Consider the following 13,082-nt stretch of genomic DNA (forward strand, 5'->3'; position numbering starts at 1 on the left):
CTTTTATATACCCTCCCAAGGGTGTATTAATGTTCGTACTGATGCTGTCCTTGCTATGGCTACTTCCGTCGGTACTCGCCGCTCAACCCTCCTCACCCGACCCTATCTCCGCTCCGCTGCGAGCCCTTGATTTCGGACAACTGAATTTCCTCCATACTACTGATACCCATGGCTGGCTGGGTGGCCATCTGCAGGAGTAGGCTTTACACCCTGCCAAGCTTCGAGTTGTACTAATAATTACAGACCATCCTACTCCGCGGACTGGGGAGACTATATATCGTTTACGACGCGCATGCGGGAAAAGGCAGAAGCACAAGGACAAGATCTACTCGTTATAGATACTGGTGATCGGGTCGAAGGAAACGGCCTATATGATTCGTCCGAGCCCAAGGGTATCTACCTTTCAGATATCTTCCGACACCAGCACATTGACCTGTTAACATCGGGAAACCATGAACTATACAAGCAAAACACATCGGAGGCTGAGCTTTTAGTCACCGTTCCTAATTTCCGGGGCAACTATCTGGCTTCGAATATCGATATCATTCACCCGACCACGAAACAACTTGTGCCTCTGGCCCCACGGTTTAAGAAGTTCACTACCAAGAACCAAGGCATTCGTATAGTAGCGTTTGGCTTCCTCTTTGATTTCAACGGGAATTACAACAACACTGTAGTCCAGAGAGTATCTTCTACTATCAAAGAGGATTGGTTCCAAGAAGCCATTCGGGATAAAGAAGTGGATTTGTTTTTGGTGATCGGCCATGTGCCTGTTCATTCACCCGAATACCGGACGATCTTCAAGGCGATCCGAGGAATTCGTTGGGATACTCCAATCCAATTCTTTGGAGGACACCAGCATATACGTGACTATGCGCAGTATGATTCCAAAGCCTTTGGGCTGGCGAGCGGCCGATTCATGGAAACTGTTGGCTTCATGTCAATCGATGGTCTCGCCAGCAAAGCCAGTCATCAGTCTGCCGTTGGACCCGTCTTCAAGCGCAGGTACATTGACAGCAATCTTTTTTCTTATTATCATCATACCGGTCTTGATAAAGAGACCTTCCCAACCGAAAAAGGCCTCAATGTCTCCCGATTGATCGCAAAAGCACGGACCGACCTTCAGCTAGACACCGTCCATGGATGCGCTCCCCATGATCTATGGATGTCACGAGCCAAGTATTCAGACCCTAACAACATCTACACCTGGCTTGAGACTCAGGTTTTAGGCGACGTGAGGGATGCGTCACGTGGTGACACGCCTAGGCTAGCCATTGTTAATACGGGTGCCATCAGGTTCGATATCTTCAAGGGGCCTTTTACCCAAGACTCGACTTTTATTATCTCGCCATTCACCAGCACCTTCCGCTATGTGAAAGATGTCCCATATGACAAGGCACAGCTTATTGTCGAGGTTTTGAACGAGCAGCCTCAAATTTTATCTACAGATGAATCTTCATTGACAACCTTGGGCCCCCTCGAGCAACTTGCATATCCAGAAGACGTGATTGCTCAAAACTGGCCTTCATCCGGCGAGCAAATCCTCATGTCAGGTCCGGACCTCGTACCCGGTTACACGACAAAAGATGATGCGGGCACAGATGGTGATGATACCATACATTCACCCATCTCATTTTACCGTGTGCCAAACTGTATTCAAACTCTCATAACTGCCAATGCATCGGAGACACCAAAGACGGTGGATATGGTCTACCTTGATTTCATAGAGAGCAAGGTGATATTGGCCGCCAAGTTTGCTGGTTTCGATGTCGACATTGCAAAGGAAAGTGATGTATACATGCCGCACATGACTCTCACAAACTTGATTCTTGATTGGGTGAAGAAGAATTGGAAGTGTTGATATGTATACTTTCTAGCAGTTCATTTTGTTACAATCTATTCCTAGTTTCTGGACCCATATTGTAAATCGAGAAAAATCCACCTAGCTGTATAATACACCCATATTGGCTGTTCACTTAATCACCGCCGTTGAAGGTGAACACGCCCTTCCCACTGCGGTAGCCGCCCAAAGTGCCCTGCACACTCTCTGCCAACTCCGAGCCCTCGGACTCCCAGTCCCACTTGACCTCATCCACGGGAATATCCCGGAACTTTCCAGACCGAGTCAATTGTAGCACATCTTTGATGGTGCTCTCCTTCAGCTCGGGGTTCTTGTCACCCCACTTGCTGACCCAGAATCCGTCAAACGCAAGGTTCTTAAAGATCAGCAAGCCCGAGGGCAACGCAATAGGTTGCTTTGACATGGCTCCGTAGGTCACCATGTGCGAATCAGGAGCCAAAGTCTTTGCCAAAGCAGTGGCATTCTTCCCGCCTACGCAGTTCAACGCCAGACGAATGGGCTCCCGGCCCTGGCGGGTGAACTCGTGAACCATATCCCGGAAGTTACCAGTAAGCATTTCCTCCTCGGTGATAACAACGGTAGCTCCCAGATCCAGGAGCTCCTTCTTGAGAGCCTCGGTCTCTTCGGGTGTCTTGCGCTGTCGAACGACATTGAGAGTCTTAATTCCCCATTCCCGACCCAGCTGGATAGCTGCTCGTCCGACACCACTGTTGGCACCGTTTTGGATCATCCACTCCTCACCGGCACGCATCCAATCCCATTCGCAGAAATCCCGGAGCATACGGTACGCAGTGACGGGGTTGACGCTGACGGTGCCAACCTGTAGCGGGGTTAGGCCCTCCTTGTTCTCAATTTTGATCAACTGGGATTCGTCCAGCTGTGCGTGGGTACGCCAGGTACCCAGGCCTGTGCGCTTCATAATGACCCAGTCGCCTTTGCTGAGGTTCTTGACGCCCGCACCGGTTGATAGTACCTCGAATGCGCCCTCATTACCACCGACTGCGGCGGGCTCCGCGTTTCCGAGGTCTGTCGAGAAGGGAGGTTTGCTGGGGTAGACACCCTGGATCTGGTTCACGTCGGCTGGGTTCATCGGCGCTGTCAACAGGCGCAGATTCACTTGGGTTGCATGCGGCGCAGAGATTGAGTGCTTGTGTAGGCTATATTGATCAGTTTTATTCGCTCAATTACAGCTAGGAGGACTCACCGCAAGACATCTTTGGGTTCACCATATTTGGAGTAGATGAGAGCCTTTGCCTGTGTGTAGCCATAGACCGAAATGTATCGCCGACCGAATGGAGCTTTACCGAGCACCTGTGGTACGGCTCGAGCTGAGGCCGGGTGAGCGCTTCGGGTGGCCGCCTGTAGTACACTTCGTGAGAACATAGCTGGTAGGTGAGAAGGTGGAGGAGAAGAGAAAGAGTCGAGTAAATCCGGATGACGTCTTAGTCGATTTCGCTCGGCCCGAAGGAACTGTTGACATTAGTTAGCTCCGAGGTGACTTAGAATTGTTCAATTTTGTTTATATCCGAGCAATGGCTATTTATTTCTAAGTGATCTATAAATTCTATAGTATATATATGTACCCAATACCTATATACAGGTACATCCATGGATATCTTCAAATGTGCTAACCGTAGAAAGCAGCACGGACCCGGGAAACTCGCGTTCCACTCCCTTTCTATACTAAACTCCTCACACACTCGTCTAAATGTCCTTATTGCGCGAGGCTGAGAGATGCGTCGCTAATCAATATGCACATGGTTTCAATGCCTTCATAACCCCGCTATCGCGCGCGGGGCCATGGCTAGACCGTGTAAAGGAAGCAGATGTGCGCAAAGAAGAAGGTAGCAACATCGGACTTCCATTTTCTACTTCAGAATTAACCAATATGATCAGGGAAACCCAAGTCCGCAGTAGACGGTCGCTTGATCTCCATCAAAGACAATATCTGCACGCGCGAGCTTCCGACGACCTGCGCTTCGGGGATCCTGGATAAATTTACGAGCCCGTTCAATGCCACCGTTGTTGATCAATTAGAGGCTGCCGGAGCCATTATTGCGGGAAAGACAAACATGGACGAGTTTGGGATGGGATCACACTCGATCAATTCACATTTCGGTCCTGTCAAGAACCCTCGTCGGGATTCCAGCGGGGAAGACCTCTCGGCCGGTGGTAGCTCTGGTGGAAGTGCTGCCTCAGTCGCCGCCGACCAATGCTATGCGTAAGTGACTAGGGGTCAGCAAGGAGACTGATTGCTGACTTTTACAGCTCGCTAGGAACGGATACTGGAGGCTCGGTCAGACTTCCAGCTGCTTATACCGGGACAGTGGGATTCAAACCGTCATACGGACTGATCTCACGATGGGGCGTGGTGGCATATGCCAATTCTCTAGATACCGTGGGTATACTGGGTAAATCTACCGCAAATGTGCGAGATATTTTTAGTAGGTTTTGACCGGTGTCACTGGATAACAACTGTGCTAATAGTATGCCTAGATATCCTCAACCAACATGACCAGCGCGACCCGACCAGTCTCTCAATATCCTCCCGCTCTCGAATCCAAGCCTCTATACATACACCGGAGCTTACCTCGCGGCTAGCTTCAGCCCCTCTCCGAATCGGTGTGCCAATGGAGTACAATGTTTCTGAGCTAACTCCCTCAGTCCGGCGGGCGTGGGCTCTTTCTCTGGCACACCTCAAGAAACAAGGACACACTGTACATTCCGTCTCTCTGCCCGACACCAAACACGCGCTATCTACCTATTATGTTGTGGGACCTGCTGAGGCATCTTCAAACCTGGCTAAATACGACGGAGTACGATACGGGACTCGCGCCGAAGGCCCAGATGGCGACGGAAAGCCCGATGGATATCTATTCTCGAATACCCGGGGACAGGGGTTCGGACAAGAAGTGAAGAGACGAATTGTTCTAGGCACATTCACTTTGAGTGCCGATGCCATTGACAATTATTTTATCCAAGCACAACGGGTGCGGCGTCTAGTACAGCAAGACTTTGATGCTGTCTTTGCAGCCAAAAATCCGCTCGCTGCGCAAGGCACAGACAAAAGTGCAAAGGACAATGACGTAGACGTCATCATATGTCCTACTGCTCCCTCGTCCCCGCCACGACTGTCGGACTTGATGAGCAAATCTACCAAGACATCACCCTTGGATGCATATGTCACCGACGTATTCACCGTTCCCGCCAGTCTGGCTGGTCTACCTGCGATTTCAGTCCCCGTGACAGTGTCTGGGGAGAAAGATACTGAATTAGCAGGAATCCAGGTCATCGGCCAATATGGAGACGATCAGTTGGTCATGAAAGTGGGAGAGATGTTGGAGGGAAGGAATTTGGATTAGACCTATACCTGTACGACTACTATATGAAATGTATATTATGTGAATATATTTTGAAATCAGAATTGGTATCAATGCTATTGTGAAAGCCAAACGCCCATTTCGCTTCCGGTTGACCATGTCACTTAAGTCATTTCGACATCTCCGTCACCCTGCATTTCAACGTTGGGAGTGTCAGCTGTCCCAACACTCATCGCATCTTCAAGGCCATGGTTCCCAACATCGCCTGCAGCCGGTGTCTCACGATTGCTATTGGCAGCGGAATCAGACGCCCCAGCAGTTCCAGGAGTATGGGCAAGTGAAGCGTCAAGCGCCGCACCAACACCACCCTTCAACACCTCTGTCCCTCCCATAACTCCAGTTCCGTCAAGCTCGGTGTTGTTATTGATGACATCGCCATCAATACCGCCCCATGTGAACATGGCTTCTACCTCATCCACAATATCAGCCATCACGTCTTCGGCGATCTGATCATTGTAGCGTTCGCCCATGGCCCGGATTGGTTCTCCAGTTTCAGTCTGCTCGGGTGGCCCAACCCACCATGGCCCCTCAAATTTGCATTCTACGGCACCGCCGCCATAGCAACTCACAGCGGGGTAATAGCCGATCAAGCCGTCGTCGGCATTCTCACGCTCGCCAATACCAAGATTGTTTGTGCCATTAGCGAGACGACTTGCGGGCGGTAGGAAGGCGTAAAGTTCTTTGAAGGGGGTGCCCATTTGTACTCCGTTCTTTAGAATGGTGATACTAGATCCCGGGAGTGTGCGAAGCGTGGCGTCTTCGCTGTTCATAGGGGACGGGGGACCAAAGGTTGGCGTTTCCTTGAGGTTGAAAGCGTAGTCACGAAGGTGTTTCGTAGAAAATACGTTCGATTGCTGCCAACAGAAATCCGATTTATAGTGAAAGGGAATCCGATCTCGGATTATGTTGGTTGCTACCGGCTGTGATGGGCTATTATCGGCAGGATCGTAAGTGCCTTCAACAATTTTCTTGTGAAGAGAAAGAGGCGGAAGAGTGATTAGCATGCCGATAACATCGCCTTCATTGATGGCCTCCCCCTTGGGGAAGAAGAACTCGCATCGCATGCGATTGACGACTTCGCCGTTCACATCTCGAATTCCATATCCGTAGCAATCCACCCCAACATTCACATCGAGGTCGGCCTCACGTCGAGCGAATCCAAGACGGACATGGCCACGGGGTGAAGTTGTCGATCTGCCGTTCTGAGGTGCCTGAGGATCATTGACTATGCCACTAATCACACGAGCTTCGTAATAATATGTGCCCTCTCGAGCACATACATTGGCGCGTGCAGTATGCCACGCATCACTGGTGGTCACCGCAGTCGCACTCTCTGAAAACGATATGGCAGCCGGTGAATCCTCGAAACTGAAGCGGGTATGGTACGGACGAACATCGGTCTGTCGGTATTTGATATGAGGGAATCCAGGATCTGCAATAGCGTAGCTGTAACGAAATCCGTTCTTGTTGGTGAGTTTATCGACAACCTCGTAAAAATCCCAGCTCTGGCCTAAGACCTCCGATGTCTTTCGGCTCACGCGATTCAATTGGCGAGGTTGTGGAGGGTACGGATCTGAGGCGTGCGGCTCGGCGAGCAGCAACGGACGAAGAATGCTCAGTTTGGAGCTAGGTAAGGCCGTGCTGGGTGCAGTTGTGGCTCGCTTTTTCGGTGGTGGTGCATTCTCCAGGTCTAGTCCTTTGGCTTCACGCTTCTTGCGACTATCTCGCTTGTTCCGCTTGGCTCGACCATCACCTTGGGCGGATGGAGCCGGAGAAGATCGTGGATTCAAGTCGGTAAATTGCGCATTGAGCAGAGGTCCACCGATGGGGGGTAGGATCGGAGAGTTGATATTGGACGACGGGGCAGAAGACCCGGGAGCTTGGCCAGATGCCATGATGGAGGCTAGGTTTTTCTGATGGGGTTGTGGTTTGTCGATTAGTCTGTCAGTCTGAAGAAACTCAGAAATCTGAGCAAAATTCAATCAAATGAGTATGGCTCTGCAGCAGTTTGCTCCAGGTCCTTACTTAATTTGAAGCTTGTCTGTATGTTGTCAAGCTGTTCCGGCGTATATACGCAAAAGGTCCGGGGAGTTGGCAGCCTGCAGCTTTACCAATGAATATATTATAGTATGACAATGGTTCCTGTATTCATTGACAGGCAGCAAACTTCCTTTTGTGCATATAATAATCAATCGCATGCGCGCTGCACAAGAATCTCCTTGGGAAATAAAGGCGGTCAATAATTCATTGCAGAAAAGGTGTGAAGCGGCTCAGGCGGTGTGGGGTACAGGCGGTAAGAATATTGGGGGGCACCGCCTGGCAGAAAAAAAATATGACCACACAATTTGATCGTCGTGTGTACTTCGATAAGCCAGCCCAAACTACTCATTTCAGTTTCTTCGGTTTATCTGAAGAATTACCCGCCATGCCGAAGGTATCAAGCTCCCGCGCCGCTGCGGCGGCACGCAGACACAACCCTCTCGCTGAGGATATTACTTCCGCGGGGCACCTTCGAACGCAGAGCAGCAAGAAAGGCAAAGGCAAAGCCAACGAAAACGATGAGGATGGCGAAAATGAGCAGCGTTATGTCGATGCGAAGATGTCACGCAAGATTCTACAGATTGGACAGGAATTGGCCGACGAAGATGCCGCCGAGGAACTCAAGAACTCAGCACGGCCCCAGACGAATGCATTTGAATTCGATACTCGATTCGAGGATGAGGAGGCTTTCTCCGACGACGAGGGGAAGTTTGAGGCCGACGATTGGGTTGATGATGAAGTCGAGCAAGTCGTAAGACTCCCGAATTTTTGCATAATGATATAGCTTCTAACATTTTACAAGGAGGTCGACCCCAATGATCTAGATATGTTCAACAAATTCATGTCTCACGATGAGGACCCTATATTCCACCCCAAGGATCCCAGTGCCGCTGGCCCCACCAACCTTGCCGATTTGATTCTTGAGAAGATTGCCGAGCACGAGGCTAGGCAGGCGGGCGAAGGCCCCTACGGCCAGTACATCCAAGGTGGTGGTATCCCCGAGGATGCAGTCCAGATTCCTGCCAAGGCCGTGGAAGTATATGAGAAGTATGTCTTGCAACGGTTCCTTGTGAGGTCAAGCTAACTTGTTCTAGGGTCGGTATGATTCTTTCTCGCTACAAGTCTGGCCCGCTCCCTAAGCCCATCAAAATCCTTCCCTCTGTACCGAACTGGCAGACCATTCTGGATATTACTCGTCCCGAGTCATGGACCGGCAATGCTGTCTACGCTGTAACCCGTATTTTCATTTCGTCCAAGCCTGCAGTTGCCCAGGAGTTCATCAACATTGTGCTTTTGGAGCGCGTGCGCAATGAAATCCACGAAACCCAAAAAGCTGAACATCCATACCTACAATGCGTTGCGCAAGGCCTTGTACAAGCCCGCATGCTTCTTCAAGGGACTTCTGTTCCCGCTCGTGTCTACCGGAACCTGCACCCTGCGTGAAGCCCACATTGTCTCTTCTGTGGTTGCCCGTGTCTCCGTTCCCGTGCTGCACTCCGCAGCCGCCCTGCTCCGCATGTGTGATCTGGCTGCGGAACAGTCATTGACCTCCATTGAGAGCACCGGTGCTGTCAACATGTTCATCCGCGTCTTCCTAGAGAAGAAGTACGCCCTGCCTTACAAGGTCATTGATGCTCTGGTATTCCACTTCATGCGCTTCCGCGCCGTCGATCCTTCGGAGGATGCTATGAATGACGGACCCTCAGGGCTCGGTTCCAAGGCATACAAGCTCCCAGTTCTCTGGCACCAGTCTCTTCTGGTCTTTGCCCAGCGTTATCGTAACGATATCACTGAGGACCAGCGTGAAGCACTTCTCGATTTGCTTCTTGTCCGTGGACACAAGGACATTGGACCTGAAGTGCGACGCGAACTGCTTGCTGGCCGAGGACGTGGTGTGGTGGTCCCCGACCCAGAGGCCCAGAATGCTCTCGATGCTGGCGATGACACGATGGATGTCACCATGTAGAGGGTAATTGATTCTTAGCCCCGCACATGTTCGCTTACGATCTTGTCATGAGCACGTTTCTATGGGATGGCGTTTTTTTCTTTTTGTTTGAGGGACTGCATATAATTCCCCCGGTGTCGAAGGTTTCCAAAAAATGGCAATGTCCATACCGATCACTGAATTTAGTGTCTTGAATTGAGATAGACATATATCGTTATCTTTTCACAGGCAACTCATCAATAGTCCATGTGCAGTAAATGGTAGGAGATACCCGTCTTAGGAACTCCCGAACTCAATCCTATAAAGGCAATGGAGGGGCAATGTATTCATTGTACAACGCCCGTTTTGGCCGTTCGGCCCCTCATCCTAATGGACTCTGCATGATTCTGCGGTAATCGAAGTAGTTCCGTAGCATCCCCAGGTTGATTTCCGCCAATCTAAATGGCACACCGGGCCCCTTGACCATGTGCATAATCATAGAGTAACATTCTAAGACTCAGGGGGACACGGAGAATTAACGGGGCGGGGCAGTCTACCTGCGAAACACTCATGATTGGCGTTCAAATGGAGCATTCTCCGGGGCAATTCTAGTCTCCTCTTCAGATTCAGGAGAGAAACGTATCAATACTAAGTAGGTCCACCCTAGATTGTTCGAGACTTTGATGTTAGATCATTTACTCCGTATATTGTGGGACATAAGTATGATTTTAGACGAGTCGGAATGACTGGATGTCCACGGTGTCTCTTGTATTACCCGAGAGATAAGCTGAAGTGAACCCCATATGTACTACATAATATTATATGTTGTACTCCATATTCAATAGATGCACGTGTACACCAATATATCCTCCATTTATAGAAAGGAGGCAATAGAAAGTGACCAAATCCCCAGGTGGGATGTTGCAATAATTGCCCAGGTTGTGGTGTTTCAGGCGGCGAATCATAATTGGCCACTCTTAAGACTAAAAGGGGGGTTACCATGGAATGCAGGGGGAAATTAATGTAATTTACATGTCTCGTTACAAGAACTCAGCCCCTTTTGAGGTACTCGATAGCACATGGTAAATTGTATGGTGTAGCATGTACCTGACGTACGTGTGCGCCCAGGTTCCAAGGTTTCTCCCCTTTGTTCCCACCGACCTTCCCATCCCTTTCAGACCACGCTGGCCTCTACTTAAACCTCAACTCTGCCCCATCCATTTACAGTTGAACAGCTGTCCTTTCCATTCTTTCTCTCTCTCTCTTCAGCTCTCTCGCTGACTCACCCTCTGACTCAATCTTCCTCGGAGTCATTGGTCTCCGGTGCCGATCGTGATGATAACGTGGCCTTCGTGATTTGAACTTGATCACCCTTTTCACCTAAGTCATTACAAGTCTAATATAGTGAAAATTATTACTCACGTCCGGCACCGGTTATCCATTTGACACTGTAACCATGGCGGATACTATCAACCCGTTGGATACCCTCCCAGTCTCACCATCTCCAGAGATGTACACAGTTTCCCCCGCGGATACATCATTAGACTCCCCGGAGCCTGAAGATGATGTCAAGGAGGAAGAAGATGAGAAGAAGCCAACAAAGAAGAGAAAGTCTTGGGGACAAGAACTCCCAACCCCGAAAACAAACCTCCCTCCTAGGTATGTTATCTATCCTTTATATAAAAGTTGAGCCCCCGCTGACTCGTCTAGAAAACGCGCCAAGACAGATGATGAAAAGGAGCAGCGTCGGATAGAACGGGTCCTTCGGAACCGTGCCGCTGCTCAAACATCACGCGAGCGCAAGCGCCTCGAAATGGAGAAGCTCGAGACCGAGAAGATCCGCATGGAGCAACAAAATCAGTTCCTGATCCAGCGTCTATCGCAAATGGAGACAGAGAACAACCGCCTGAGCCAACAAGTGGCTAAGCTCTCCGCCGAGGTCCGTGGATCTCGCAGCGTGACTCCCAAGGCCAGCTCTCCCGCACTTGAATCTCCCACCCTCACGCCTACTCTCTTCAAACAAGAAGGCGACGAACTTCCGATGGAACGAATTCCTTTCCCCACTCCCTCCGTTACCGATTACTCTCCCACCCTCAAACCTTCCACTCTGGCTGAGGCCTCCGACGTGACACAACATCCTGCAGCGGTGTTGTGTGAATGTGACCTGCAGTGTCCGTCGTTGGCCTCGAAGGATCTGGAAGTCTACCCCTCTTCGACCTCTCCGACGAGTGTCAGACTGCACATGATGTTGCAGCTCCTCTTTCTGACGATGACTTCCGCCGCCTGTTCCACGGTGATTCACCCGTTGAGCCAAATTCTTCTTTCCCTGAAGACGGGTTTGCCTTTGACGTTCTCGACGGAGGAGATCTATCAGCATTTCCCTTTGATTCTATGGTTGATTTCGACCCCGAATCTGTCGTCCTCGACGGCGTCCAATCGTCCGGTCTTTCGGATGAGACTTCTTACCAGACTGCTAGCTTGCAGCCCAGCCTTGGCGCGTCCACTTCGAGATGCGACGGGCAGAGCATTGCAGCTAGCGGTTAGTGAGACTTTCTCCCCGCAGACCTGGTCGGCTGGCGCCTCGGAGGCTCGACCGAGTTGGGAGTCGTTATTAACCATGGCTTGGGCAATCGATAGTCTCAGCCTGTCTAAACGACACCAGCGGGGAAACACTATGAAATCCGGTCGGCAACGCAGTAATGGAAAGATGCATCGGGGTAAACGGAGTTTCCGGAGTTCCAGCGCGAGCAAAGCACTATCATCTTTGCTTATGAGCAAACAGCGCTGAGGGTTCCTCCTTTTTTTGGCCTGTACACTATAGTTTTTACAATGCAAAATCGACTGGCTCATCTTGCAATTATTTCCGAAACGTACATACTCGTCCATGTAACAGTAATCCTTCTAAATCGCCACAGGCAACCTCCGGGCCTAGTAATCTTACTCGATAATCATTTAGAGACCTTGTTTCGGCATAGTTCAAATCTAGCCTTGTCTGTAATGCTAAAATAAACAGACGCCAAGAATGGACTGAATGCGGTCAGTGACGTTGCCACGCGCCCCCAAATCCATCTGCCTTCCACAACAACTGCAAACCTCATTCTCTAATACTCTCTTTAACCGACATCATGGTTCGCAAAGACCCTATCTTCGAAGCCCGCACAAATGTCAAAGTGAGCTACCTCCCCGCACCTTACTCCTCAGAGCGTGCATCAACCCCGCCTCTACATGAGCCCATTCCTAATCTTATCTCCCAGCTACACTCCAACAGACTCAAGAAAGAAGCCGTCCGAGCGGAGGCGACCTTCAAATCCGAAAAGGCGAAAGCCGACAAAGCGATGAAAAACCGCGAATTCCAAATTGCCCGCATCCACGCCGCCTCCGCTGTGCGCGAGAAGCGACGCCAAGTAACGCTCAAGTCCGAAGCCGCACGCGCAGACGTCATCATCAACGAACTCAAGGCCGCCCAAAGCACTCGCGACACATCTCGGACGCTCGCGATGGCATCGCGCGGCCTAGACGCTGCCTCAAGAAGCGTCAACCTCGAACACCTCGTCTCCCACGCTAACAACTTCCTCGCCCGGTCGGAGGACTTCAAGATCGCCAGTAGTGCGATCGAGGATGTCGCTCAGGGTATATCGATGCAGGAATACGGTGCGGAGGGCGAGGCTGACGTTGACCGGCTTATGGAACAACTAGCTGATGATGCGGGTGTTGATATGCGCATGAACCTTGATGCGGATGCTGCGCCGAAGGAGGAGGTTAAGGAGCCCAGGCAGGTGGATGCTGAGGCTGAGGATGGCTTGGGTGCAAGGCTACGAGCTTTACGGGCTGCTAATTGAGAAATGACTTGTGCTCTCTCTCTCTCTCTCTTTCTCTC

At 50.7% G+C, this 13,082-nt stretch overlaps 7 protein-coding genes across 7 annotated transcripts; 5 read left to right on the plus strand and 2 right to left on the minus strand.

Annotated features, from left to right (window-relative positions):
- Nucleotides 1-41: 41 nt before the first annotated feature.
- On the plus strand, nucleotides 42-1,861 carry N7479_008260 (metallophosphoesterase family protein; the record flags this gene model as incomplete). Its single annotated transcript, XM_057255954.1, has 2 exons — nucleotides 42-196; nucleotides 244-1,861. 2 exons carry the CDS (start codon nucleotides 42-44, stop codon nucleotides 1,859-1,861), a joined length of 1,773 nt encoding a protein of 590 aa, XP_057109816.1.
- Nucleotides 1,862-1,976: 115 nt separating this feature from the next.
- Nucleotides 1,977-3,244, minus strand: N7479_008261 (enoyl-[acyl-carrier-protein] reductase; the record flags this gene model as incomplete). Its single annotated transcript, XM_057255955.1, has 2 exons — nucleotides 1,977-3,018; nucleotides 3,066-3,244. 2 exons carry the CDS (start codon nucleotides 3,242-3,244, stop codon nucleotides 1,977-1,979), a joined length of 1,221 nt encoding a protein of 406 aa, XP_057109817.1.
- A 325-nt stretch (nucleotides 3,245-3,569) lies between these two features.
- N7479_008262 (glutamyl-tRNA(Gln) amidotransferase subunit HER2) lies at nucleotides 3,570-5,223 on the plus strand (the record flags this gene model as incomplete). The annotated part of the gene is made up of 4 exons (XM_057255956.1): nucleotides 3,570-3,705; nucleotides 3,758-4,082; nucleotides 4,130-4,305; nucleotides 4,358-5,223. The coding sequence occupies 4 exons, from the start codon at nucleotides 3,570-3,572 to the stop codon at nucleotides 5,221-5,223; spliced, it is 1,503 nt and encodes a 500-aa protein (XP_057109818.1).
- Nucleotides 5,224-5,345: 122 nt separating this feature from the next.
- Nucleotides 5,346-7,136, minus strand: N7479_008263 (SPRY domain-containing protein; the record flags this gene model as incomplete). Its single annotated transcript, XM_057255957.1, has 1 exon — nucleotides 5,346-7,136. One exon carries the CDS (start codon nucleotides 7,134-7,136, stop codon nucleotides 5,346-5,348), a length of 1,791 nt encoding a protein of 596 aa, XP_057109819.1.
- Nucleotides 7,137-7,573: 437 nt separating this feature from the next.
- On the plus strand, nucleotides 7,574-9,247 carry N7479_008264 (snoRNA-binding rRNA-processing protein ENP1; the record flags this gene model as incomplete). The annotated part of the gene is made up of 4 exons (XM_057255958.1): nucleotides 7,574-8,032; nucleotides 8,084-8,328; nucleotides 8,376-8,583; nucleotides 8,615-9,247. The coding sequence occupies 4 exons, from the start codon at nucleotides 7,574-7,576 to the stop codon at nucleotides 9,245-9,247; spliced, it is 1,545 nt and encodes a 514-aa protein (XP_057109820.1).
- A 1,414-nt stretch (nucleotides 9,248-10,661) lies between these two features.
- On the plus strand, nucleotides 10,662-11,993 carry hacA (transcription factor HAC1; the record flags this gene model as incomplete). Its single annotated transcript, XM_057255959.1, has 2 exons — nucleotides 10,662-10,864; nucleotides 10,916-11,993. 2 exons carry the CDS (start codon nucleotides 10,662-10,664, stop codon nucleotides 11,991-11,993), a joined length of 1,281 nt encoding a protein of 426 aa, XP_057109821.1.
- Nucleotides 11,994-12,330: 337 nt separating this feature from the next.
- Nucleotides 12,331-13,044, plus strand: N7479_008266 (putative SNF7 family protein Fti1/Did2; the record flags this gene model as incomplete). The annotated part of the gene is made up of 2 exons (XM_057255960.1): nucleotides 12,331-12,375; nucleotides 12,460-13,044. The coding sequence occupies 2 exons, from the start codon at nucleotides 12,331-12,333 to the stop codon at nucleotides 13,042-13,044; spliced, it is 630 nt and encodes a 209-aa protein (XP_057109822.1).
- Between the last annotated feature and the right edge of the window lie 38 nt (nucleotides 13,045-13,082).

Source organism: Penicillium vulpinum, assembly GCF_028829585.1.
Source record: "Penicillium vulpinum strain IBT 29486 chromosome Unknown utg000003l_segment0_segment0, whole genome shotgun sequence".
NCBI lineage: Eukaryota > Fungi > Ascomycota > Eurotiomycetes > Eurotiales > Aspergillaceae > Penicillium > Penicillium vulpinum.